Below are 23,836 nucleotides of genomic sequence, written 5' to 3'. Positions count from 1 at the left end.
CGTGTAACAACAAGATGGCGGCGCCGCGGACGGCTCTGCAGCCCTGCGTGGTGAGTCACAGCCCTAGACCTTTCTGCCCATAGAGCTCCCCACACAGGCTAGGGCCCTCACCCCGAGAGCCTCGAGGACACGCGAGACCCGCGGCCCGGCTCCCCCAGCAGGCCCCCCCCCCCGCGCCCTGGGAGCAGATTCGGGCCCCCGCCTACCATGGCTACGTGTGGAGGCAGGGGGGCGGTGACGCAGCTCCTAGGGCGGGACTGATGGTAGAAGTCACGTGGTGAGCGCTTCCAGCTGGGGATTTAGGGGTTGAAGGCGTACAGCCTGCTGGACCTTGTCGGCGCTGGAGAGCACTGGGACCTTTGGGGGGATAAATTTGACTCCCAAAGATGTAGAGGCATAACACAGAGCTTTCCTCTCAAAGCTTGAGTCTGAAGGGGCAGACAGCCTAACCTTTAGCCGCCTCTGGCTTGAGGGGGAAGACACAGTCCTCCCAGGAAGACCCCAAAGTGAAGGGAGTAGACGTGGCTTTGTCCTCAGGGTCCCCGGTCTGAGGGAGGAGACACAGCCCTGCGCTCAGGAGTCCCCAGGCTGATAGGAAGATACAATCGTCGTCCTCACGGGTCTCCTATAATCCATGGGAAAATGGATCTGGAGACAGTGTGTTGGATTGGCCTGGAGTGAGACTGGAATGGGGAAGTCAGTTTGGGGCCATTGTGACAGCCCCAAAGAAGGGCAGTGAGAGTCCCACTAGGATGGCCAACAGTGGTCATGGAGAGGAGGAGCTATGTGTGAGAGACTTGCAGAGTTTAACCTGCAGGATTTGGTAACTGATGGGATTAAGAGGGAAAGAAGGAGGGAAAATTTTTGTGCTTGGATGATGGGGTCCCATTAAGAAGGGGGAAGTGGGAGGAGCTTATTTTGAGGGAAGATGTTGGTTTTGGTTTGGAGACCAGGTCCTTTTCTTTCCTATGATAGCTTTATTGAGATATAATTCACATACTATATACTTCACCCCTTTAAAATGTAAATTTCAGTTGTTTTTAGTATATTCATAGAGTTGTGCAGCCCTCACCACAATCAGTTTTAGAACATTTTCATCAGCCCAAAAGGAAACCCCTGTACCCTTTAGCAGTCCACCCACACCCTTCCCATCTCACTTTAGCACCTCCTACCCTAGGCAACCACTAACCTACTTTGTCTCTATGGATTTGCCCATTCTGAACATTTCATATAAATGGAATCATAACAACTGGTGGTCTTTTGTGACTGACTTCTTTCCCTTGGCATAATGTTTTCAAGGTCCATTCACATTGTAGTATGTATTTCATTCCTTTTTTGTTGCCAAATAATATTCCATTGTAAGGGTATACCACATTTGTTTATCCATTCACTGGTTGATGAACACTTGGGTTGTTTCCATTTTTTGGCTATTATGAGTAATGCTGCTTATGAACAAATATACAAATTTTTGTGTGGATGTAAGTTTTCATTCCTCTTGGGTATATAACTAGGCATGGAGGCCATAAGATGACTCTGTTTATCCTTTAGAGGAACTGCTAGACTGTTTTCTACAGCAGCTGCACCATTTTACATTCCAACAAAGGTTCCAATTTCCCCTCATCCTTGCCAATGCTTATTAATTTCTGTCTTTTTGACCAGTTTCTTTTGAGGGGTCATTATGGTGATGAGAATTTGGAGAAAGGAGGGATAATCAGGTCTGGTGGGAGTTAATGCAGGGTAGTTTTTGCTACTAAAGGCACAGTGCCTGGGGCTTTTTAGTGTGATGAAAATGTTCCAAAACTGATTGTGATGGTGGTTTCATAACTCTGAATTTATGAATATACTAAGAACCAGTGAATTGTATACTTCAAAAGAGTTAAGTGTGTGAATTATACTTCAATAAAGCTGTTTTTTTTAAAAAAGGTCACATGCTATTTGATTCCATTTATATAACATTCTTTTTTTTTTTTTTTTAAAGAAGATGTTGGGGATAGGAGTTTATTAATTAATTTATATATTTTTTTCTGTGTTGGGTCTTCGTTTCTGTGCGAGGGCTTTCTCTAGTTGTGGCAAGTGGGGGCCACTCTTCATCACGGTGCGCGGGACTCTCACCATTGCGGCATCTCTTGTTGCGGAGCACAGGCTCCAGACACACAGGCTCAGTAGTTGTGGCTCACGGGCCTAGCTGCTCCGTGGCATGTGGGATCCTCCCAGACCAGGGCTCGAACCTGTGTGCCCTGCATTAGCAGGCAGATTCTCAACCACTGCACCACCAGGGAAGCCCCATAACATTCTTGAAGTAAGAAAATTATAGAGGTGGGAAACAGAGTAGTGGTTGCCAGGGGTTAGGGATAGTGATGAGGAGGAGGATGAGTGTGATGCTAAAGGAGTAGCACAAGGGAGATCTTTGTGGTGATGGAATAGTTCTGTACATATCGTTTTTTAATATAAATTTATTTATTTTTGGCTGCGTTGGGTCTTCGTTGCTGTGTGCAGGCTTTCTCTAGTTGCGGCGAGTGGGGGCTACTCTTCGTTGCGGCGCGTGATCTTCTCATTGCAGTGGCTCCTCTTGTTGTGGAGCATGGGCTCTAGGCACACAGGCTTCAGTAGTTGTGGCATGTGGGCTCAGTAGTTGTGGCACATGGGCTTAAGTTGCTCCACAGCATGTGGGATCTTCCCAGACATGGGCTTGAACCTGTGTCCCCTGCATTAGCAGGCAGATTCTTAACCACTGCACCACCAGGGAAGTCCTCTGTACATATATTGATGGCAGTGGTGGTTACACAGAATCTATACAGGGGATGAAATGGCATAGAATGATAACACAGATTATACAATGTCAATTTCCTGATTTTGATACTGTGTACAATAGTCATGTAAAATGTGACTATTGGGGAAAACTGTGAAGGATACACCAGACCACTCTACTATGGTCCTAATTTCCTGTGAATCTATAATAATTTTAAAGTAAAAAGTTAAAATATAACTAAAGAACAAATAAAAGCAAAGAAAAAAAAGAAAAGGAGTTAGCCAGCCAAGGGAAGGGTGTGGGTAGGAGTGGGGAGACCATTTCGGGAGATCGGGTTCCAGGCCTGAGGAGCCATGTGTGCAAAGAAAGCCCTGGTGCATTTCAGGGCCGACAGTTCAGAGTGGCTCAAGTGGAGGGTGGGATGCGGGGGGACCGTGGGTGATGATGGGTGAGGTCCGGAGACACAGGCAGCAACTAGATCATCCATGTTAAGGAATTTTTAATTTTTTTTCTGTGGGTAAGAAGGAGCCACTGGGAGTATTGAGCAGGGAAGTGACATGTTAGCTTTGGGTTTAAGAAGATTCCTCTGGCAGTGTATGGAGACTGGTGAAGGGAGCCACAGGGGCTGTCACACTTGGCCACACATACCCTGAGGATGCCCGGACAAGACGGCAGGAACCAGGCAGGCTGGGGGCAGGTTTGGGAGGCTGGATGCTGGATGATGGGGATCAGGAAACTCTGGCCTTGTCCTTGGAGGGCACCTCTGAGAAAGGGGCGGGGCATGAGTCCCAAGCTCCAGAATTAAGACCAAGGGAGCTGCCTCCTGGTGATGCAGGTCCCCTTGCTGAGCAGATTCAGGGGCTGGTGGAGGCCAGTGCCACACATTTCCAAAGTGGAACGAAAGAGCTGATTCAGGCCCTGATGGAGGTCATTTGATTCTTCGATTTCTAGATATTAGCCACGTGATATTTAATTCACTGAATAGAGCAGTGACTGTTAATTGCATCCCTGATGTTCATTCATCCTTCCAGAAGGAAGAGGAAAGGAAGGGAAATCAACATTTATGAGGGCCTTCTATGTGCCAATAACAGCAGCAGCCACAATTCACATTTTTAAGTAATTCCTTTGAGCGTTTCACTGGGCTAGGTGCTTTACGTGTGTTACCCCTACCTGGCTGGTACTATTACCATCCCCACTTTATGCTAAAGGAAACTGAGGCACAGGCTATACTGGAATGGCAGAACCTATCCAGGGTCTGGGCTCTTGACCTCCCTGCCACGCAGGTGGTGTCTTGGTAGAATCCTGCCTTGGGGTTGCCCCTCTCTGGCTCTGAGAAGTTGGAGGTGGCACCTGGTTCTGGTAGGAGGGGAGGAGACACCTGGGTGTGATGACAAAAGCCCCAGGTCTGCTTGGTAGTCTTGTGCCAGGGCTTGAAGTCTGGGGAAGTCCCAGTCTTCCGGCCCACCTCTGCACCCCATCCTACCCGCATCACCCTTTCCCAAGCACTGCTAGGCCAGAGACCTCCAAGAGCAGAGCAGAGCAGAGAGCTGGATATCCAGCGGAGCAGGTGGACATCAAGCATTGGGACCCTGAGGCCAGGCTGCCTCTAGAAGCTTCTGCAGAGGCAGTGGGAAGAAGTGAGGGGTGCCGCTCCCTGGACAGTGCTCCCTCCTGGGAAAAGTAGCCAGGGCAGAGGAAGTTTCAGGCCGCTCCCTGGTCCTGAGTGACTGTCCCCAAGGGCTGATTTCTTTCTTCTCAGGGAGTTCCTGACAGCTAGAGACTAGAAGTAGAATTATGAGCTCACCTTTGGCCTCCCTTGGCAAGACCCGGCGAGTGCCTCTGCATTTGGAGCCTGTGAATCCGGGGTAAGGAGCCAGCCTCATGGGATCTTTGTGTCCATGCCCCTGCCTCCTCCCACCCCCTCCCGTGGACTAGGAGATTGACTCCTAGTGTCCTGAGGAAAACGATAAGAAGTTATGTATCTCTCTCTGATCACCTTATCTTTCTCGAACCTTCTTCTGGGAGGCTCTCCACGTGTCTAAGCACACACTGGGCTGTGCCATTTAGTGAGGTGGCTCGGCATCCCTCTGTTTATTCACTGGTCATGAATTAGTTCTTCAAACACTGATGGCCCACCTGTTCCAGGCCCGGCCACATGCTGGGCTCTCAGTGAAGAGAATCCTGTTTGTCCATCTATCAGTTTCATCTTTTCAAAGCATTTTTTACCTCTCTCCTTGCTCTTCTGAAGCCCACTTTGAGTCATTTGCATCATGGCCAAGGAAGTCCAGAGAGGTTAAGTGACAGGCCTGGGGTCCTGCAGCCATTTCAGAGCAGAGCTGGGGCTGGGCTCCTGGGCTTGGGGACTCTTGTAATCTTCTCTCCAAGGCTCTGGCCTTCAGCTCTTCACCATCCTTCTTTGTTGGGAGGAGTCGGACACCCTGAAGCCTGCCCCTTGGCTCATCCCTGGGCCGGGATGGGATTTGGGGGTGGATGTCCTCAGGAGACACCTTCTTTAGGATTGATGGGGGGCCTGGTGCCAGAGCCTCCCCCGAAGGCAATCCAGGGGGTCCTGACGTGTCTGTCTTCCTTCTCCTTCCTGCCCCATTCCCAGGAGGCGAGGGATAAAAATTTACGGAAATGGTGAGTGTGGGCTCTGCCCTCGTGTCCTCCTCATGTCCTTGCGGTGGGCGGATGGAGAGAAAGAGCGTGATGAACTCCCGTCAGCCAGAGTGGCTGGCCAGCTGCAGTGCTGTCTGCAGCTCTCGGATTTGGACACCCCACACCCTTAGTGGAGATGTCCTCACTAACATTTGAACCCCTCCACTCACCGTGGGGTGGGCCACGAGGGGGCAGACCCCAGCCCTCCTTCTCCGACAGCCACCTGCAGCCCGTTACAGCCTTTTCTCCCTGAAGCCAGTCCTCATGTTGCTGCCCTGCCTCCGGCAGGCTCAGACCTTTGCATCCCAGCCCTCCTTTAGCCCCCACCGTGGTGCTGGCATTGGCCACCCAGGTCCCCCCAGGGAGCCAGGTTGGGAGAACTCCAAGAAGAGGCCTGTTCTGGTTGGATCCTTGCTCTCCAGCATCCCAAGTTTTCCATCCTCATATGCTGGGGGGACAGAGAACAGGCTGCTTCATCTTGACCAGGGCCCAGGGCCCCCGTTTCGCATGGGCTTCAGCCCCAGAGCAGTGACCTGGGCATCCCTGTCTGCAGAAGATGAGGTGGACGTGCTGAATGACGCGCACGGCTCAGAAGAAAGGATCTCTGTTCCTTCCTGCTATGGTGGCATAAGTGCCCCTGTGAGTAGGCAAGGTGAGTGCAGAGGCCCAAAGGGGTCTGTGTCCCTGGCAGCAGGAGAGGCCCTGGGGAAAGGGAGGCCCTGAGAGGCATGGCACCTTCTCCCACCTGCTGGGCCTGAGGCCGCAGCTTCTACTCCTGGCTGACTGTGGCCCTGGGCCTGCACCCCAGACCTGTTCAGAGCCTGGCTTGGCGTAAAGCCACACAAAGGTCTGGCCGTTAGCTCAGGAGGTCTGGCAAAGCCCCAGGGCGGGGCTTCCCTGGTGGCGCAGTGGTTGGGAGTCGGCCTGCCGATGCAGGGGACGCGGGTTCGTGCCCTGGTCCGGGAAGATCCCACATGCCGCGGAGCGGCTGGGCCCGTGAGCCATGGCCGCTGAGCCTGCGCGTCCGGAGCCTGTGCTCTGCAACGGGAGAGGTCACAGCAGTGAGGGGCCCGCGTACCGCAAAAAAAAAAAAAAAAGCCCCAGGGCGGGCTGTGGCTGGCACCTCTGGAGTACACCTGGCTGGAATCCCCATCAGGAGTGATGTCAGTGGCTCTAGGATTCAGGGTCCAAGAGGAATGAAGGGCCTGAGGGTGAAGCTCAGCCTCCGGGCATCTGCTTCGTGCTTCCACAGGGCTCTGGACAAGGCCCAAGTCCCCTAGATGGTCCCCCTAGCCTGACCCACACCATCCGCAAAGGGCTTTGGCAACACTGCAGTTGTGGAGGTGCCCAAAGTAAGATGGGGCTCACTGGGGCGGCTTCCCGGAGTGAGGCGGACTGAGCAGTCCTGGGCACGGGGACGCATGGGCCGGCAGGGTGAGCTGTGGGGTGCACTGGGCAGGGGCAGGGTCTGAGCTGGGGGTCTGGGGGAGCTGGGGATGAGGTGAGAGTTTTCCACTAGCTGTGATATCTTGGGTAAGCAGCTTCCTGTCTCTCTGTCTACGTTTCTGTCTCTCGGTCTCTGATCCTCCACCGAATGCCCCCTCCGCTCTACAGGTAGGGAGGGGTTGAGGTGGAAAAGGAGACCGGAAGAGCCCGGCCCCACAGCCGTTGGGTCCCAAAGCCAGGATCTCCATCACCTCAGGGGGGACACTTTCAACAGCAACCACGGCAACTGGCTGTTCCCCAGGTCCCTCTGGTCTCCCCCGCCACCACCCCTCAGCCCACTCTCAGCCAGGGGCTGCCCCTGCCAAGCTCACAGTCAAGGACTTGCCTGTCCTGTCTCACTTCTCTGCAGGGAAACATTCCACACAGCTCCCCGCTCCCTCTTCTCAGAACACCCCGGGCTCTTGGCCTCCCTGCCGTCCTCCTGCCTCCTAGACTCTTCCCTCTCGGATCTCTGCCAGCTCCAGCTTTTCCGTGTGATGTTCCTCCTGCCTGGGATCGCCTCTCTCTCCACTCTGCCTCAAACATGTGCTGTCATCCGTGTGCTGACAGTTTCCAAATGTCTATATATCAGTTAAGAAGCTTTTGACTAAAGTCAACGAAAACCCTGATTCAACCAAGGAACATCAGGGGACTTTATTATCCCACAGACCAAGAAGTCCTAGGGAGACAGCTCAAAGACATTGTCAGAAGTTCAGGTTTCTCCACCTTTCCACTGAACCATCCTTGGGCCTGTCAGCTCCACATGGTCACGTGGTTACAGCTGCATTTCCGGCTTCACACAGAGAGAGACAACATCCAGGGGAAGAAGGGGGCCTGTTTCTTGCCATGTGTCTCTCTTGTTTTCTTTCACAAATGTTTTAATTTGAAAATTTGTCAGCAAACAGAAAAGTTGAAATAATAGTACAGCAAACACCCATACGTCCTCAGCCTAGGTTCAACAGTTAGTGACATCTTGCCATACTTGCTTTCTATCCATATACACATATGTTATGAACACAAGTGTATTTTTTGGATGAGCCATTTAGAAATCAGTTGCAGATATCATGACATTTCAGCTCTAATTACTTCCCTTTGCATCTTCTAGGAGTAAAAGGAAGTACATAACCACGATGCTGTGATCACACCTAAGAATATGAACAATCCAGTAACTCTCTAACATCCCAGTGTTCCAAAATATCTCTCATAGCTTCCCCCCCCCAACCGATTTAGGTTCTAATTGAGGGTCATGCACTGCATTTGATTGTTATACTTCTTTAGAGCAGAATCCCTGCCTCTTTTAAAAAATGACACTTTTTGAAGAGTCCAGGCTACTTGTCCCGCAGGATGTCCCCCGTAGTGATTTGTCCGGTGCTGTTTAACTTGCTCCTCTATCCACCGTATTTCCTGTGAATTAGGGGTGAGATTAGAGGTGTGATTCAACTGAGAGTGAGCTTTTTTTTTTTTTTAATATTTATTGGAGTATAGTTGCTTTAAGGGTGAACTTTTTGACAGTGTTTCAAGGTGATGTAACCCGTATGTTGTACCACTCCCTCGTATATACATCTTCGGTGCATTACAGAATCTCTGTGCCTCAGTTTCCCAAAACAGTTCATTTCCTCAGAAAAGCTGACATATGAAAAGTGTGTAGAACTGTCCCCATTATCTCGGTGGCACCTGTTGTTACCACCCTTATTTCCGCTGCTGGGGAGCCCGCTCCCTCTCCCCTCCCCTGGACCCCCATACCTCAGCCTCGGCTCAAGGCCCGGGCTCTAGGACTTTGTCTGGTTGGCAGTCCCTGTGTACCACGACTCGGAGTTGATGGCCACCATGGCGAGGAAAGTGCAGGATCTGGAGCGGCAGGTGAAGGCCCAGGAGGATGAGATGCTCTCCAAGGTGGGGCCTCAGTGGGGAGAGGGCCAGGGTCTGGTCTGAGGGGTGGAAGGGCCTGGGCTGGGGAGGCCAGTGAAGCTACTATTGCAATAGGCCATGGTGGATGGGTTCTAGAACAATCTCCCTGACCAAACCGCCCAACTGGAGGGCCAGGTCTGGCCTGGGACTGACCTGGGTCCCTGTGACCTGAGCAGAGAGGCTAGGGGTCTTCTCCACGTCTGAGCAAGGCCCGTAGACCTCAGATTGGGTGGCAGCAGTGGCTGCTGAGTGCTGGGCACTTGGGGGTGCCCCCCCCCGCCCCCCCCTCAGTGGGACCACAAGGGCCATCTGAGCACCGGAGCAGTGCCAGAGCGGGGCAGGGCCTTTAAGCCGGGTCTTCCCATCTGGAAGGGGCTCCCTTGGGCTCTGGGAACCACCAGGTCTGCTCCCCTCCTGTCTCGTTGCTGCAGGATCGGAAGATACGGGCCTTGGAGGAGCTGGTGGAGACCCTCCAGGAGCACCAGGGTAAGAGGCCGTCTCTGTGGGCTGGTCAGCCCCCCTTTGTACCCCCTGGGCCGGCGACCTCTGGGTATCAGGGCTCCAAGAGCATCAAGCTGAGTCCTGTGGTGGACTCTGGGCAATGGAGCCCAGAGAGGAGCTGTGACAGGGCGGTGCCCTTCTGTGTGGGACTGAGTCCCCCGAGCGCAGCCCTAGCCCAGCCCTGGGCACAGGGCCTGCCAGCCAAAGCCTGGAGGAAAGGCAGCCCCGTCAGGAGCCTCGCTCGGTGGGCTGGCGGCCTCCCGAGAGTCAGGGCGTCCCCTCTCAAGGTCAGGGCGAGAGGCCAAGAGGTGCTTCTCCGGGGATCCCTCGAGTTCCCGTGAAGCAGCTTTTCCAGATGACCCTCAGGCCAAAGCTCTTGTCATGGCCAGAAGTGGCCTGGCAGCCTCCGTGCGGGGGGCTCTGACACCCCTCCCCGTCTTTCCCTGAAGGCACGGTGACCTCGCAGCGGCAGGAGGAGCTGGAGACCAGGTGCGCGCAGCTGCAGCGGCAGGTCGGGGAGATGGAGGTGAGGGAGGTGCCGGCCCAGGGCTGTCTGCCCCCAGGGACTGAGTCAGAGCCCACCTCTCTGGGGTCCCCTCACCGCACATCCCACACAGGGGCCCGGGGCACCCCCCACCCCATTTCAGGCTTGGGCTAGCCCCTCCCCCTTCCTCAGTGTCGTCTTGAACTACTCTCCCCTCCAGCCACGGGGACCTGCCTCTGCTTCTTTGACCACATCAAGCTCTTTCCCACCTCAGGACCTTGGTCCGTGTTGTTCCTTCCACCTGAAATTTCTTTTTCTACCTTCTCCTGGCGAGTTTTCACTGATCCTCGGTCTCAAGTCAAGGCGGGAGCCCTTTCCCAGGGGACCCCCTTCACCTGTGACCAGGGCAGGTGCTCCACATCTCTCTTCTTCTGGGGACCGTGGACTCCACGAGGGAAGGAGGGAGGGACCACTTTCCTCCTGTTCGTTGCTGCACGCCCAGGACCTGGCAGGGGCCTGGCCATGCGTGTTTACTGCGTTGGTCATGGCCATTCCCTGCCTCTGGATGTGGCATCTCACTCACCCAGTGTCACCTTTCTTGCCCTCGTTCACACAGCAAGGCTTGAGCTGGAGGGACCCCAGGCTCAAGGGAGGGTCCTAGGCATGCATACATCCTCAGGGCCCCCCTCTGCCTCACCGGCCCCACCAGAAGCTCCTCCTGGGGTCTAGCCTCTCCCTCTCCACACCGAGTTGGTTTCCAAAGCCCCAACCTAATTTAAGACTACAGATGCAAACCCCCAAGCAGCAGCTGCAGCTGAGGGCCCTTCCCACCCAGGCCTGTTCATACCCGGGGCTGTGGGTAAACAGCTGCTCCCTGAGCGGCCTGCTAGGACTGCCGGCAGCCCATGGGGCTTCTCTGAGCAGCTGCCACAGGAGTGAGGGCTGCCCCCTCAGGGCAGAGGGTATTGGGGCTCCCACGTTCACGTTGTTCACACATTTGTTGCTTCATTAATTTAGCAAACTCAGACAAAGTATCTCCTGTGCGCCCGGCACCCTGCCAGGCACTGGGATGCAGACAGGTCCCTGCCTTCATGGCGCTGACAGTCTAGAGGGGACACACATAAACAAGTACACAGGAAGAGACACAAGTACGAAGTATGGTGAAATATTTAAAAGGGTAACATATTAGAGACTAGCTGGGATGTGGGCCACTCCCTGCCTTGGGAGGTGGGAGCAGGGAGGCATGACTGTTTGGGCCAAGTTCATTGTGAGATGCCTGTTGGACATCTAAGTGTAGATGGCTAGAAATTTGAAATGGAAAAGGAAGAACATATGTTACAAGATTTGAAGTCTGAAGTGTGCCCGCTGGGTTAGTCAGTGGACAGGTTGCTGCGGGGTGACACTGGGCAGGAGATCTAGAGGATGAGGAGGGGACCAGGAAAGGAGAATCCAGGCTGAAGAGATGAAAGCCTCCACCTCCCGCCGTGTAGACTTGGCTTGTGGCTGGGAGTTGTGGGAAGCGAAAGGGAGAAGGAGAAGAGACCATAGGGACCACATCCCAGGGGGGCGGGGCGGGGGCCGGAACAGAATCCTCAAGAATGGGAAACCATAGGAAGGTTTCAGGTAGAGGAGCGGGTGGGGGAATGCAGGTAGACGCGCAGTTTGAGTTGTCCAGGCGGGAGATGACCACGGCTTGAACTAGGGGAGAGGGAGCAGAGTGGATGGACTCAAGTCTGCCTTGGAGCCGGTGCCACAGGCCTTGTGGGCCCTGGAGGGCAGGGAGAGGATCGGGTCACGGATGAGGCCCAGGTGGAGGGGGTGCCATTGACTAAGCCCGCGAGGCTGAAGGGAAAGAGGTTTGGGAGTGGGGGCAGGGAGTCATGACTGTTTGGGCCAAGTTCATTTTGAGATGACTATTGGACATCTAAGTGTAGATGGCTAGAAATTTGAAACTGAAAAAGAAGAACATACGCTGCAAGAGATGAAGGCAGGGCTTCCCTGGTGGCGCAGTGGTTGAGAGTCCGCCTGCCGATGCAGGGAACGCGGGTTCGTGCCCTGGTCCGGTAGGATCCCGCATGCCGCGGAGCGGCTGGGCCCGTGAGCCATGGCCGCTGAGCCTGCGCGTCCGGAGCCTGTGCTCCGCAACAGGAGAGGCCACAGCAGTGAGAGGCCCACGTGCCACAAAAAGAAAAAAAAAAAAAAAAAGAGATGAAGGCAGAAGTGTGCTCGCTGGGTTAGGCAGCGGGCAGGTTGCTGATGGCTGCTTGTTAGCAGTTGCAGTCAGTTGTGGAGATGGAGGCCGGGCTGGAGTGGGTTGAGGGAAGGAGTGGAGGTGAGGAAGCAGCAACAGGAAGCATAGACAACTCAGTTTTCCTGTGGCAAAGGCGCCGGGCGGCCAGCCCTAGAGAGGCCACATGTGGGACATGTGGGTGGACATGTCCTCTCAGACCTGCAGAGCAGGTGTCCCTTCCTCTCCTCCCACTTGGGCCAGACCCACATGGCTCCCCGCTGCCATAATGGCTGACTTAAGCGAGTTCCTACTTGTGCCAGGCCCTGTGCTAAGGACATGACGTGAATTACCTTAGTGAGTCCTCACAAGGTTCATTTTACAAGGAGAAGCCTAAGGCTCTGGGAGGTGAGGTGGCTTCCCAAGGCCACAGCCAGGAAGTGGCCAAGACCCCCGGGCCTATCGCCCCATCCAGTCAGCTGGGAGCTGAGGCCTGAGGCTGGGGGCTGGGCTGATGCCGCCTTTTCCCCTGGAAGGGGCTGAGCTGACAGTGCCTCCTACATCTCCCTCTTCTCTCCCCACAGCGGTTCCTCGGTGACTACGGCCTGCAGTGGGTGGGCGAGCCCATGCATGAGGAGCACTCGGAGGATGGTGAGAGGGACTGGATGACAGCCAAGAAGTTCTGGAAGCCAGGTAGAGGCGGGGTCCACCCCGGCCCCTCCTGCAAAGGGAATTCCCCTACAGCTCCCGATGGCCCACAGCTGTCCAGAGGCCAGCTCATTCATGCCCCTCCTCCCAGCACAAGGTGCCCCAAGGCCTCCCACAGCTTGCCACTGACACAGGGGCAGGAGGGAAAGGCCTCAGCCTCCATCCCTGACCACCTAACCCTAGGCTCTGCTGGCTCATCTTTCTAAGGCTCCAGGGACCCAGGGATACAAAACGTAACAAGACCTCATTTGTCTCAGGCACCATAGTTTACAAAATGTCACATATTCAAAAGCTGTGGCCTTTAGAAGCAATCCCCCTGCTTTGGAAGCTGGCCCTCAGGCCAAGGGCTTGGCCCCCTCTGTGGACTCCCTTTCCAGGTTCATTTGTAGCAAACTATTGAAATCTACCTGCATCTCTGGGCCTCCACCATGTTTTATTTTTAACTCAACTGCTAATATCCCGAGGGATGCACTCCAGAGATTTGGGGCCATAGAACTGGCTATTTCCTTTATGTATATATATATATATATATATATATATATATATATATATCTTTTTTTTTTCTTTTTTTTTTTGGCTGCATCGGGTCTTCGTTGCTGTGTGCGGGCTTTCTCTAGTTGCATTGCGGTGAGCGGGGGCTACTCTTCGATGCGGTGCGTGGGCTTCTGATTGTGGTGGCTTCTCTTGTTGCGGAGCACGGGCTCTGTGGCGGGTGGGCTTCAGTAGTTGCGGCTCGCGGGCTCAGTAGTTGTGGCTCACAGATTCTAGAGCGCAGGCTCAGTAGTTGTGGCACATGGGCTTAGTTGCTCCGCGGCACGTGAGATCTTCCCAGACCAGGGATTGAACCTGTGTCCTCTGCATTGGCAGGCAGATTCTTAACCACTGCGCCACCAGGGAAGTCCCAGAACTGGCCACTTCTGAAAGCTGGGTCCATTCTCTTCAAAGAATGGAGGTCGTTGCCTGGAAGGTAGTTCTCCAGGCTCTGTTGGTCACACCTGGGTCCTCACCGCCACCGCCTAGCCCAGGTGTGACTTGGGTACTCGAGTTCCGTTCTCTGAGCCTCCAGTTCCTCATCAGTAGATGGGTGTGTATTCTTTCCCATGGAGTTACTAGGAGTCAGTGGGTTGGACGCAGCACCTAGCACTGACCTCGCATGTCATCAGCCCCACAAGTGGGAGCTCTCATTGTCTTCCACGGTCAGAAGGCAGTGGCAGTCTCATGGGAACATGAGCTTGGCTCCCGGGGGACTGTTTGGAAGACAACTGTACTTTCTTAACTTCATAAGTTTCCTGCTGGGTAAAAACCCAGACTGAAAACATGAGAGTCCCACCTGCTGCACATTGGCTAGATACCCCTAAATCTCAGGGGAAAACCCCCTCACCCTTGTTTCAAAAACATCACTTCCCATTTGCACCATATTTGCCACTTTTAAAGCATTTTCACAAATAGACTTGGCATGGGCCAGGGGTTATTCCATTTTACAGATGGGGAAACTGAGGCGCTTAAGCAGTCTGAAGACTGTTGAGTGAAGGGGGCAAGACTTAAGGCTGGGAGCCCACTGGGAGACGGTTACAGTCATCCAGGCCGAAGATGAGATGATGCCCAGCATAAGGGTGATACTGGTGGGGCTGGTGAGAGGGGCAGAGCAGAGAGACTTAGGAGGGGAATCCGTGGCCTTGGCGATGGCTCGAACATTAGGAAGGGGGTGGGAGGGACCTGGGATGACCCTGGGGGTCACGGCTGTCGGGGAAGATGTCCCCTTTGGGACACGGCAAAGCTGGGGAGCTGTATGGCACCCGGGCCATGCCAGGAGCTGAACCCTGGGCTGAGTGCTATGGGAAGTTCTCCCTGGGTGAGAGGCGAGACCCTGGTAGGCAACTGCCAGAAGCTGTAAGAACGCCCCTTCCTGGGGTCTAGGGCCAGAGGCCTGCCAGCACTATGGACACACGCACGCACGCACACACACACACACACACCCCACCCCTGTGTGGTGAGCTGGGCTCAGGCCTCATGTGGCCTTGCTGACTAGTTGGAGGGCAGACTTCCTTCTGGCCAGTGGGGGCCTCCCTGCTCCTTTGGGGAAGGGGTGAGACCAGACAGCTGGTTTCTGGACCTGGTTCTGTGGATTCTACTCTCTCCTCCCAAAAAGAGAGCAGCTCCCAACTGCTCTGTGTTGTTTGTTTTTGCTCAGAGTACGGCTGTTCTAAAGCCACTTGTTATAAAGCCTGGCCGCGAGCTCCTGATTTGTGTCTTTTTCTTCTTTTGCCTTTTGATTCTTCAACATGGAGGGGCCTCAGTTTAGCTCTTCTGACAGATGAACAATATGTTTTTCACTTCTAGCAGCTTTCCCTCCTGGGACTGTCCCCCCCACTTTCCTGGCTTTTTCCCCTCCTCTCCCTATGGCCTTGTCCTCACGTGCCAACCTGCTCCTGCCCCTAGGGCCCTTGGGTCCATGAAGCCAGCCTCTGGCTGACCCTGATGCTCTGGCTTGTTTCTCTGGATCTCCCTCTGTTGCCACCCCTCCCCACAGGCCCTGGGACAGCAGGCCAGTGGACTGGTGAGCCGGGGCATCTGTATTAGGCAGACTGGGGCTGCTTCAAACATTCTAGAGCCTGGGACTCTTAGGGAGGAGGGTCAGTTGGGCCCATGAAGGGGCTCTGGGGAGAGGAAGCCTCGCAAGGGCTTGGCCTCAGGCCCGATCATTCACCCCTTCCCACCAGTATGTTGAGTAGCAAACAGGATGCCTGTGCCAGGTGCTTCAGGGTATGCGGAGACATGAAAGGGACAGTTCCGGCTCTGGTCCTACCACCTTCGGGTCAGGTGTTGAGCCTCAGGGCTGAGAGCTCCAGCCAACTCTGAGCTCCCGCCCTCCTCCCCCCTTCGCCTCTGAGCTCCTTATCCACCCCCCACCCCTCATCAAGTCCCTGCCCTCTCTCTACATCTCCCCCTCCCCCTCCCAGCACCCACCTCCCCAACCCTTTTCCTCAAGCCCAGGCTCCGGCATCTGTGTGGGAGCCTCTTCCCTCCCCTGCTCAGGAAGCCAGCCCGACTCCTCCATGGGCTGTCCCTGGGCTGCCCTTGGGCCCCTGGAACTGGCCTGACCTAGACCCCAGGCAGGCTGGACTCCTCCCACCCGCCCTCCCACTATCTCGGGCCTGTGCTGTGTCCCCCGAGTGCCCTGCCCCCTTTTCTCCCCTCCTGGGAAGCTCAGCTCAAACCCCACCTGCTCTAGCACATGTGCGTGGAGTGCCTGCTCGGCGCCAGGCACTGTGCCGCCCTGCAGCTGCCCCGGGAGCGTGGTTAGGGGCTCTGCGTTGCAGTGAAAGCCTTAAAGGCTCTGGCTGAAGAGGGGGGCCTGGGTCAGATCGTACCCTGTGTGGGGAACCTGCCTCACCTCTGAGTCCACATCCTCCTCTGTGAAGTGAGGAGATGGTACGATTGACCCCTAGGCCCTGAACTGAGAGCACTGAATACCCCAGCGTGGAGCACGTGGAGCCTCTCTCAGGCTGACACGCGGTCGGTGAATGATGCCCATGACCATCTACTGCCCCGCCCCTGCTGTGCTCCAGAGGGCCCGCACAGGGCTAGGCCCGAAGGCCAGGGCACGTGCACGTGCAGGTGATTGGCAGGCATTGCCTGGGTGTCCTTGGCCTGGACGGTCAGAGCCCGCTGGGACGATCCTCTGTACAGGATGAGGTGGGGACAAGCAGCGTGATGATCAAAGCAAGAGCCAGAGAAGTCGGCTCCTGCCGAGTCACAGGCTGGCTGTGGCCCTGGCGGTGCCCAGACTCTCAGAGCCCGTTGCCCGCCGGCTCCTCTGAAGAGCAGAGTGAATGTAGGTGAAGCCCCCAGAGCAGGGCCTGGCGTGCAGGTGTGTGGAAACAGTGGGTCTGTTTCCTTTCACAGCCTTCGCCTGCGGTGCTGAGACGGGCCTGCTGGGGCGCGTCGGGCACTGCCGGGATTTCACGGCAGCAGGTTGTCCTCCCAGTGAGGGTGCGAGGGGCCAGCCCAGGGCAGGCTCACCACTCACCTGCGCTAGGGGCAGGGTCTGGCCCTCCTCTGGGCCCTGCAGCCCCACGGTGGCACTTAACACATGCCACTGTCACTCTTTGTCACCCTGTCTCCTTCATTCAAGTATGAGCCTGAGGAGGGCAGGACTCTGGGCATGGGCGTGGCCCTGCTGCTCAGGGCCTGGCAGGGCACGGGCGCTGCGGACATACTTGCTGGATGGCGGGGCAGTGGGGTGGAGGGACGGATCCAGTGCTTCTTGAGCACCCACTCTGGGCCAGGCCCAGGGCTGGATGCTCTTGTCTGTGTTCAAGGAGTGACCGGTGTAGCTGGAAAGACCAATAAGCAAACAAAATGACACCAGCCTGTGATGAGGGTCAGGAGTGGGCCCAAGGGCTCCAGAAACCCAGGAGGAACAGAGGCCCAGGCTCAGGGGCAGGGGCTCCGGGCAAGGCTTCTCCAAGGAGGTGGTGAGAGAGCACCTGAGCCCTGTGATGATCAAGAGGGTGGGGTGTTAGTGACGACAACAGCTCTGTCTGCCAGGCACTTCCTGTGAGCCTCACAGCAACCCTGTAAAGTGGGGCTGCTATTGTCTTCGTTTTATAGAAGAGGAAGCTGAGGCCCAGAGATGTTGGCCCATGTGCCCGGGGTCACACAGCTTGGAAGTGGTAGCCCGGGCTGTATGGCTTCAGAGTGAGTGGGGGAGCTTGTTGAGGGCAGGCTGGGGGAGCCAGGGCTCTGAGGGTTTTGGGAGTTGGGCCAAGGAGCTTGGACTTGATCTCCATACCTCTTCACTCCCCTTTTAAATAAAATCATGGGCTCTCAAAAGTTGCATGAGGCCTCAGAGGTGATCTCCCTGCACTGTACCCCTCCTTGGAAAGGAACCCCAGTGAGCAGTATCTGAAGAACCAACACTGGGAGGCAGCCTGCGTGGTCACTGAGGACAGAGGCTTAGAGTCACCTGGGCCCTGCAAGCTGCGTGACCCAGGGCATGTCACCTTACAAGGCCCAATTTCCTCATCTGTAAAATGGGAGAAGGAAGACCTGCCTCTTGGTGCTTGGCACATAGTAAATGCTGAGTCCTCATCACAGTCAGTTCACCCCTGGATCTTGCGGGCAGGATGAAGACTTCTATTATCTACCCAGTCCCTGGAAAAGAAAGCTGCGGCTCAGAGAGGAAATGCCTCACTTGACCTCTGACCTGCCTCATCCCATGTGATGTAGCTGCACGGGGCCAGGCTTCTGTTGAGCACTCCCGGCTGCGAGGTGGCAATGCCAGCCTCTTCCTGCCTTATTCTCTAGCCCTGGTTTGTCCAGAGCGGTGGTTCCTTCTCCCGGGCCCCTTGTCTCACCTCCATTCTGTCGCATCTGATACCTGCCAGCCCCACCCTGCTTTCACTTCTCCACCCCCGAGCCCTGGCTGAGGGCCTTCGGGGCTGATTTTCTCGGCCAACTTTTCTTTTCTCTTTCATTGCTTCTTGGCATCCTCCCTGGGTTTCCACCTGCCCCTTTCCCTGTCGACGCCTCAGCTCCCTGAAAAAGCCCAGGCCCCAGGAGGCAGCTGGATTAGCAGTCCGCGCGCACATCTGAGTCGTCCTATTGGCTGTGCTGTGTGGCCTGCCTTGGCCAAGTCATGTGACTTTCTAGGCCTCACTTTCCCATCTGTAAGAATATAGGGATGGGGGCAGGTGTTGAAAGTGATGAGCTTTTCTGTTATTATTTTTAGGTTTACCTAGGTGTTCTGAAAGTACTTAGTTAGTTGTTAAAGGAAAATAGTATCTGGATATTGTTCTGGCTCATACCAGGGATATCCAGGAAGTTCTGTGAGTTTGTCTTGGGACTCTCAGGGACTCCAGGGGACCCCAGGAAGAGCGGGGCGCAGGTGCAGCCCCTGCAGCAGTAGGAGATGTAGGGGAGAAGGGAAGGCCAGCTGGGGCCTACCGTTTCAGCAGCCACAAAGGCAACAGGAAACAGGGCCGCCCACATCTGTACTTCCCCGGTACAGCCACTGCACGACTGTGGGGAAGGGAATTGGGTCCCCAGAGTCCTGACCCACATCCTGCCTCAGCCTGGCTGTCCTGGTGAAAAACAGCTTCCAAGAAGCCCAGAAAGTCACCAGTGTGTTATAGGGTTACACCCTAGTAGATGACTTAGTTCGGGGCCAGATCCCATCAGGACTGAGAACAAGCTCCTGGCCTGTCCCCCAGCAGCATCCCACCTGCCCTGTATCCGTTCTGCTCTGGCGTCTGTCTCGGCTTCCTCATCACTCCACCTGCACCCCGTGAACCTTATAAATAGCTCTATGGACAACACATTTTTCAGAAGAGGAGGCCAAATACATGTGCAGCCCAAGGTCTCCCATGTCTGTTCTGTCCAGCAGGTGTCCTGACCCTCACCTCTCTCTCCTGATGGTGCAGATGGGTGGGAAAAACAGACTCCAGAGTCGATCCCCTCTTCTAACTTGCCAAAAGTGGCCTGAGGCAAATCATTTTTCATCTCTGTGGGCCTGTTTCCTCAGGTGTAAAATGGAGATAAATAACCCCTGCTGCGTGGCCTCTGGGTTGGCCTGAGGTCCATTTGTGCACGGTAGAGCTGGTAAACAATAACTAACACAGATAGATATTGTTGGAATTCTTACGTGGTCATCTTGGACCCTCACAGCCATCCTGGTCCTATCATGATCCCCTTCTAGAAGAGAATGCTGTGGTGCAGAGTGTTAAATGACTTGACCAAGGTCACACAGGTAGAAGTGGAGGAGCTGGAATTTGAGCCCAGACAGCTGGGAACTCTGCACTGTGCCTTTCAGCTGCTCACCCAGCGCCTGGCACATCTGATCTGGGATCTGATCCCGCTCCAGCCACTTACTGTGTGTGTCCCTAGGCCAGCCATTAACCTCTAACCCTTAGTTTCCTAATATGGAAAATGGGGGTGTTTATAGTCCCTACAGCATAGGGTTGGTATGAAGAAAGAATGGGATAATAGATGTTAAACCCCTAGCACAAAGTAAATGCTTACTAAAAGACAGCTATTATTATTATCTAGTGTTAGCTGTCCTTCCTCCTCCCCAGGTGGTCACTTAAAGAGATGCTAAGGCCCCTGCCCAGCATGGGAGGGGGCTGTGGAAGCCAGGGATCTGGAGCACACAGCAGCCATGAAGAGAGGCTCATGGGTGTCAATCCTCTTTGCCAGGAGACTCACTGGTACCCCCCGAGGTGGACTTTGACAGGCTGCTGGCTAGCCTGAAGGATCTCAGTGAGCTGGCGGTAGACAGTGACACCCAGCTGACACCAGTGCCCAGCAGAGCGCCACACTGTGTCCTTGAGCCCATCCCACTGAAGCTCTACCGGAATGGCATCGTGATGTTCGATGGCCCCTTCCGGCCCTTCCACGATCCCTCCACACAGGTAGGAGTGACGGGGAGGGGAGACAGGCCTGTGCACCCTCAAGCCACTGTGGTGGCCCACCCCCTGCTCACCATTAGTTGGAGATGATGGGCCCAGCTCACCCCCAGCACCCAGGCTCATGCAGAGCCTCCAGAACCGCCCCCCCCCCCAACCATGTCCTGGGACTCTGTTTCCAGAGTCTGATCCAGAGAGTAATTGGCCCCATGATTCCGGAGCCCAGAGCCTGCCATCTAGACAGGAAGCAGGGTGTAGGGCACCGCACAGGTCCAGCCAGGCCTCACCCTACCTCTCCCCCTGCAGCGTTGCCTCCGAGACATATTGGATGGCTTCTTCCCGTCAGAGCTCCAGCGGCTGTACCCTGACGGGGTCCCCTTTAAGGTGATGGGCTCTCCTCAAACCACTCACTCCCAGTGTGGGGATTTTGGAGGGGGTGGGAATGCTTCCTCAGGCATCACCTAGGGATACTGCCCCACCTCAGAGACCCCAGTCTGATGACCTCCAGAAGGAGGGTGAGCCTGAAACAGGGCTGGGAAGGGAGCGGGGAGGCTGCCGTGGCCATTCTTGCTGCATCAGCAGCGGGGAAGGATGTAGCTGAACAGCAGGCAGCGCCCCCTTCTGGCATCCTGAAAGCAAAGCCCTCCGCTGCGTGGGATCACTGCCCCTCCTCCCCAGCATTCAGGACACCTGGACAGCCTGGGGAACGTGAGGAGTCCACGCAAAAGTGTCCTGGCTCCCCGCAGAGGCTCCTGGAGCCTCCTGGTTGGGGTGGAAGGTAGTGCCGTTGGGGGGCAAACGCTGGGACTAAAGGACTTGAGATGGAGCCAGCCCCCTGCTGTGGGGGCAGTCAGCAGTGAGATGAGGGTGCTGTGATGGGAGCACATGAGGCCGTGTCCCAGAGGGTGGTGCATTAGTTCCACAGTGAGGGCGTGTGAGGGAGTGTGTGCCGCCATGGCTTGGAAAATAGCGTAAGTCACGACCAGGGGTGTTTGAGGTAGTTCATGCCAAGCAGGGCTTTGCCCTCTCCTAACATCCTCATCCCGCCCCTCCTGGTCTGCTCCCGAGAGGGACTCTGTGAGGAGGATGTCAGTACTGTGGCTCCAGCTGGAGTGATGAGGGGAGCTTGCAGGAAGAACAGGGCTCAGGTGGGTGGGAGCAGCATGAACTGCAGCTCTCCTGCTCTTTCCCAGGGCCTTAGTTTCCTCATCTGTAAAATGGGGATTGCATCAGACCATCCCTTGGGCCTATTCCTGGGGCCTCTGTTTGGGCAGGTAGGGGTGGGCATGGAGCCCAGGGCTGAAGAGCTGTGTCAGCCGCTGTTTCCCTTCCTTCTTGCCAGGTGAGTGACCGGCGCAATCAGGTCTACCCAGAGAATGGGCTGGACCTGTTCCCAGGCGAGGGCCGAGTGGTAGGCTGGCAGAGGATTCGAAAGCCCTTGGACAGGATGGAGCACCCAGGTGAGCTCGGCCCTGAGGCTGAGCCAGGGGGTGGGGGCACTGTGCAGGACAAGCTCCAGGTAGCCTCCTCCACCATCACACACAGTCTGTGCCCTGGCCAAGGCTCCCAATGCCCTCTCTGCAGGCTCCAGGATGACCGCCGAGAAGTTTCTGAACAGGCTACCCAAATTTGTGATCCGACAAGGCGAGGTGATTGACATTCGAGGCCCCATCCGGGACACCCTGAAGGTGAGAGGCCAGCCCTGGCTCCCCCAGCCTTATTGGCGGTGGGGCGGTGGGGTGGGGTGGGCTTTACCATCAACTCTGGCCCAGCCTACCGGAGCAGAGGCTCAGGCTTGAGGGCCCCTGAGGATGGCCTGGATGGAGAGATGAGTTCCTCAGAGCTGTTCCCTTGTCTCCTGGAAACGATGGAGCTGGTGAGCTCTCAAGACTGTCTCCTGGTCTCTCTGAGCTGGGACCGGAGAGCAGCTGGCCAACGCAGGAGTGTGGCTGTAAGAGTGGGAAAGTCAGGGGAGTCTAGGTTGGGGGTGAGCCCAAGTTCAGGCCACCCTCTTGAGGTCCAGACCAAAATACACCTTCCTGGCCTTCACAGGACTCATCATCCTCTCTCCTCACTCAGTATCCTGCTACCCCTCCCTCATCTCCACCTGTGAAAGATACCAAACCCCTTTCCCAGGACTCTGCCTTCACCACACATGGCCAAGTCCTGTCAGATCTGTCTATCCCCAGAACCGCTCCCGAATCCATCTCTTCTCTCCATTCCCGCCGCCCGCCATCCTAGCCTAGGCTCCAGAGTGTCTCCCAGACAACTGCAGTGGCCCCTCACTGGCCTCCCACCTCCACTCCCGCCTTGCCAGCCATCCTCCCCCAGCAGCCTCTGTGCTCTTTTAAAAATGCAAATTGGATCTTGGCTCTTCCCCGTTGAAACCCTCCAGTGGTTCTTAGGTAAGGCCTGTCATTCCTTTCTGGTCCTCTTCCCACCTCTAACCTTTTCTTTCTTCCAGTCCAACCTGATTCCCAGCGTCAGCCACATGAATGCTGACACTTTCTCAAATGTATCACCTCTTCTCAGAAGTCTTCCCTGACCTATGCTCTCTGGGATATCCTTGCCCCCCATTCCATTTCTAAGGACTCCTCTTCATCCTTCAGTCACAGCTCAGGTGTCATTTCCCCAGGGAAGCCTTCCCTGACCCATGCTAGGTTAGGCACCCAGCCTGGTCACTGTGTGGGGTTCTGTCTTCCCCACTAGAATGAGGGAAGGGAATGATGGGGCTACCTTCCAAAGCTTCCCTTCTGTTTCCTCTCCTTGGGCCCCCATTTACACAGAATACTCCCTCCCCCTTTGGCTCACTGGTATCATCCCTCCCTGGTCAGGAGAAGTCCCCTGTAGGGGTTGGGGGGAGAGTGTGACTGGCAGGGCCCAGGGCTCTGTCCACTCCATCGATGCCTTCCAGAACTGCTGCCCATTGCGTGTCCAGATCCAGGAGATTGTGGTGGAGACGCCTGCCTTGGCTGCTGAGCGTGAGAGGTGAGGGCAGAGTGGAGAGGTGAGGACCCTGGGACTGGGCTACCAGCGGGTATTGACGGCCTTTGGGTCCGCAGGAGCCAGGAGTCTCCGGGGTCACCCGCGCCCGCGCTCTCCACGCTGCGCATCAAGTCTGAGAATGGCGAGCAGGCCTTCCTGCTGATGATGCGGCCGGAGGACACAGTCGGTGATGTGCGCACCCTGCTTGCACAGGCCAGGTGGGCGCGGGGCTCAGCTGGCGGCCGCAGCAGGGCTCTGGCCCCACGACCCGGCCTGATTCGTTCTTCCCTGTCCCCAGGGCCATGGAGGCCACTACCTTCGAGATCTTCAGTACGTTCCCGCCCACAGTCTACCACAATGACGCTCTCACGCTGCAGGCCGCGGGCCTAGTGCCCAACGCCACGCTGATGCTTCGGGTACGCCGGGCTCCGCCGCCCGCCCCCGGCCCCGAATAAAGCGCCCATCCCGACGACACCGGCTGCTCTGCGAGGCTCTCTTGGCAGGGCAGCCCAGCAGCACTAGCTCCGCCGAGGAGGGGGCGGCGCTGAGCTGCCCCTCTGTAACTCGAGCCCCAGCTGGCGGGCCTGGCCGCTGGGTCTTTGTCCTCTAGGTTCCTCTTTCTGCCCAGAAGGGCTAAGCTGCTCCAGGGGAGAGAGGGCACGCCCCAGCCCAGCGCCTCATGTGCCAGTGTGCAGATCCCCGTGCACAGACACGTGCAGAGCCAC

At 56.0% G+C, this 23,836-nt stretch overlaps 1 protein-coding gene across 2 annotated transcripts; it reads left to right on the top strand.

Annotated features, from left to right (window-relative positions):
• Positions 1-23,574, top strand: UBXN11 (UBX domain protein 11). 2 transcript variants are annotated; one of them, XM_060081155.1, is made up of 15 exons: positions 1-50; positions 4,509-4,614; positions 5,361-5,389; positions 5,961-6,059; positions 8,685-8,785; positions 9,232-9,286; positions 9,751-9,827; positions 12,597-12,705; positions 19,918-20,132; positions 20,433-20,510; positions 21,469-21,586; positions 21,711-21,814; positions 23,041-23,114; positions 23,189-23,329; positions 23,410-23,574. In XM_060081155.1, the coding sequence occupies exons 2-15, from the start codon at positions 4,544-4,546 to the stop codon at positions 23,564-23,566; spliced, it is 1,428 nt and encodes a 475-aa protein (XP_059937138.1). In that variant the 5' UTR covers positions 1-50; positions 4,509-4,543; the 3' UTR covers positions 23,567-23,574. The 2 variants fall into 2 exon arrangements, with proteins under 2 accessions (XP_059937138.1, XP_059937147.1); XM_060081164.1 differs by having other exon boundaries at positions 23,189-23,303; positions 23,410-23,568.
• Positions 23,575-23,836: the final 262 nt, after the last annotated feature.

The sequence above is a fragment of the Mesoplodon densirostris genome, chromosome 2, assembly GCF_025265405.1.
Source record: "Mesoplodon densirostris isolate mMesDen1 chromosome 2, mMesDen1 primary haplotype, whole genome shotgun sequence".
NCBI lineage: Eukaryota > Metazoa > Chordata > Mammalia > Artiodactyla > Ziphiidae > Mesoplodon > Mesoplodon densirostris.
Note: the sequence above shows the minus strand (reverse complement) of the source record. Positions and strands in the feature narration are given on the sequence as shown.

Coding starts and splice junctions, on each gene's coding strand:
- UBXN11 (XM_060081155.1), top strand. CDS start 4,544: ATGAGCTCACCTTTGGCCTCCCTTGGCAAGACCCGGCGAGTGCCTCTG. Junction 5,390..5,960: donor GATAAAAATTTACGGAAATG/GTGAGTGTGGGC, acceptor CCCTGTCTGCAG/AAGATGAGGTGGACGTGCTG. Junction 6,060..8,684: donor TGCCCCTGTGAGTAGGCAAG/GTGAGTGCAGAG, acceptor TCTGGTTGGCAG/TCCCTGTGTACCACGACTCG.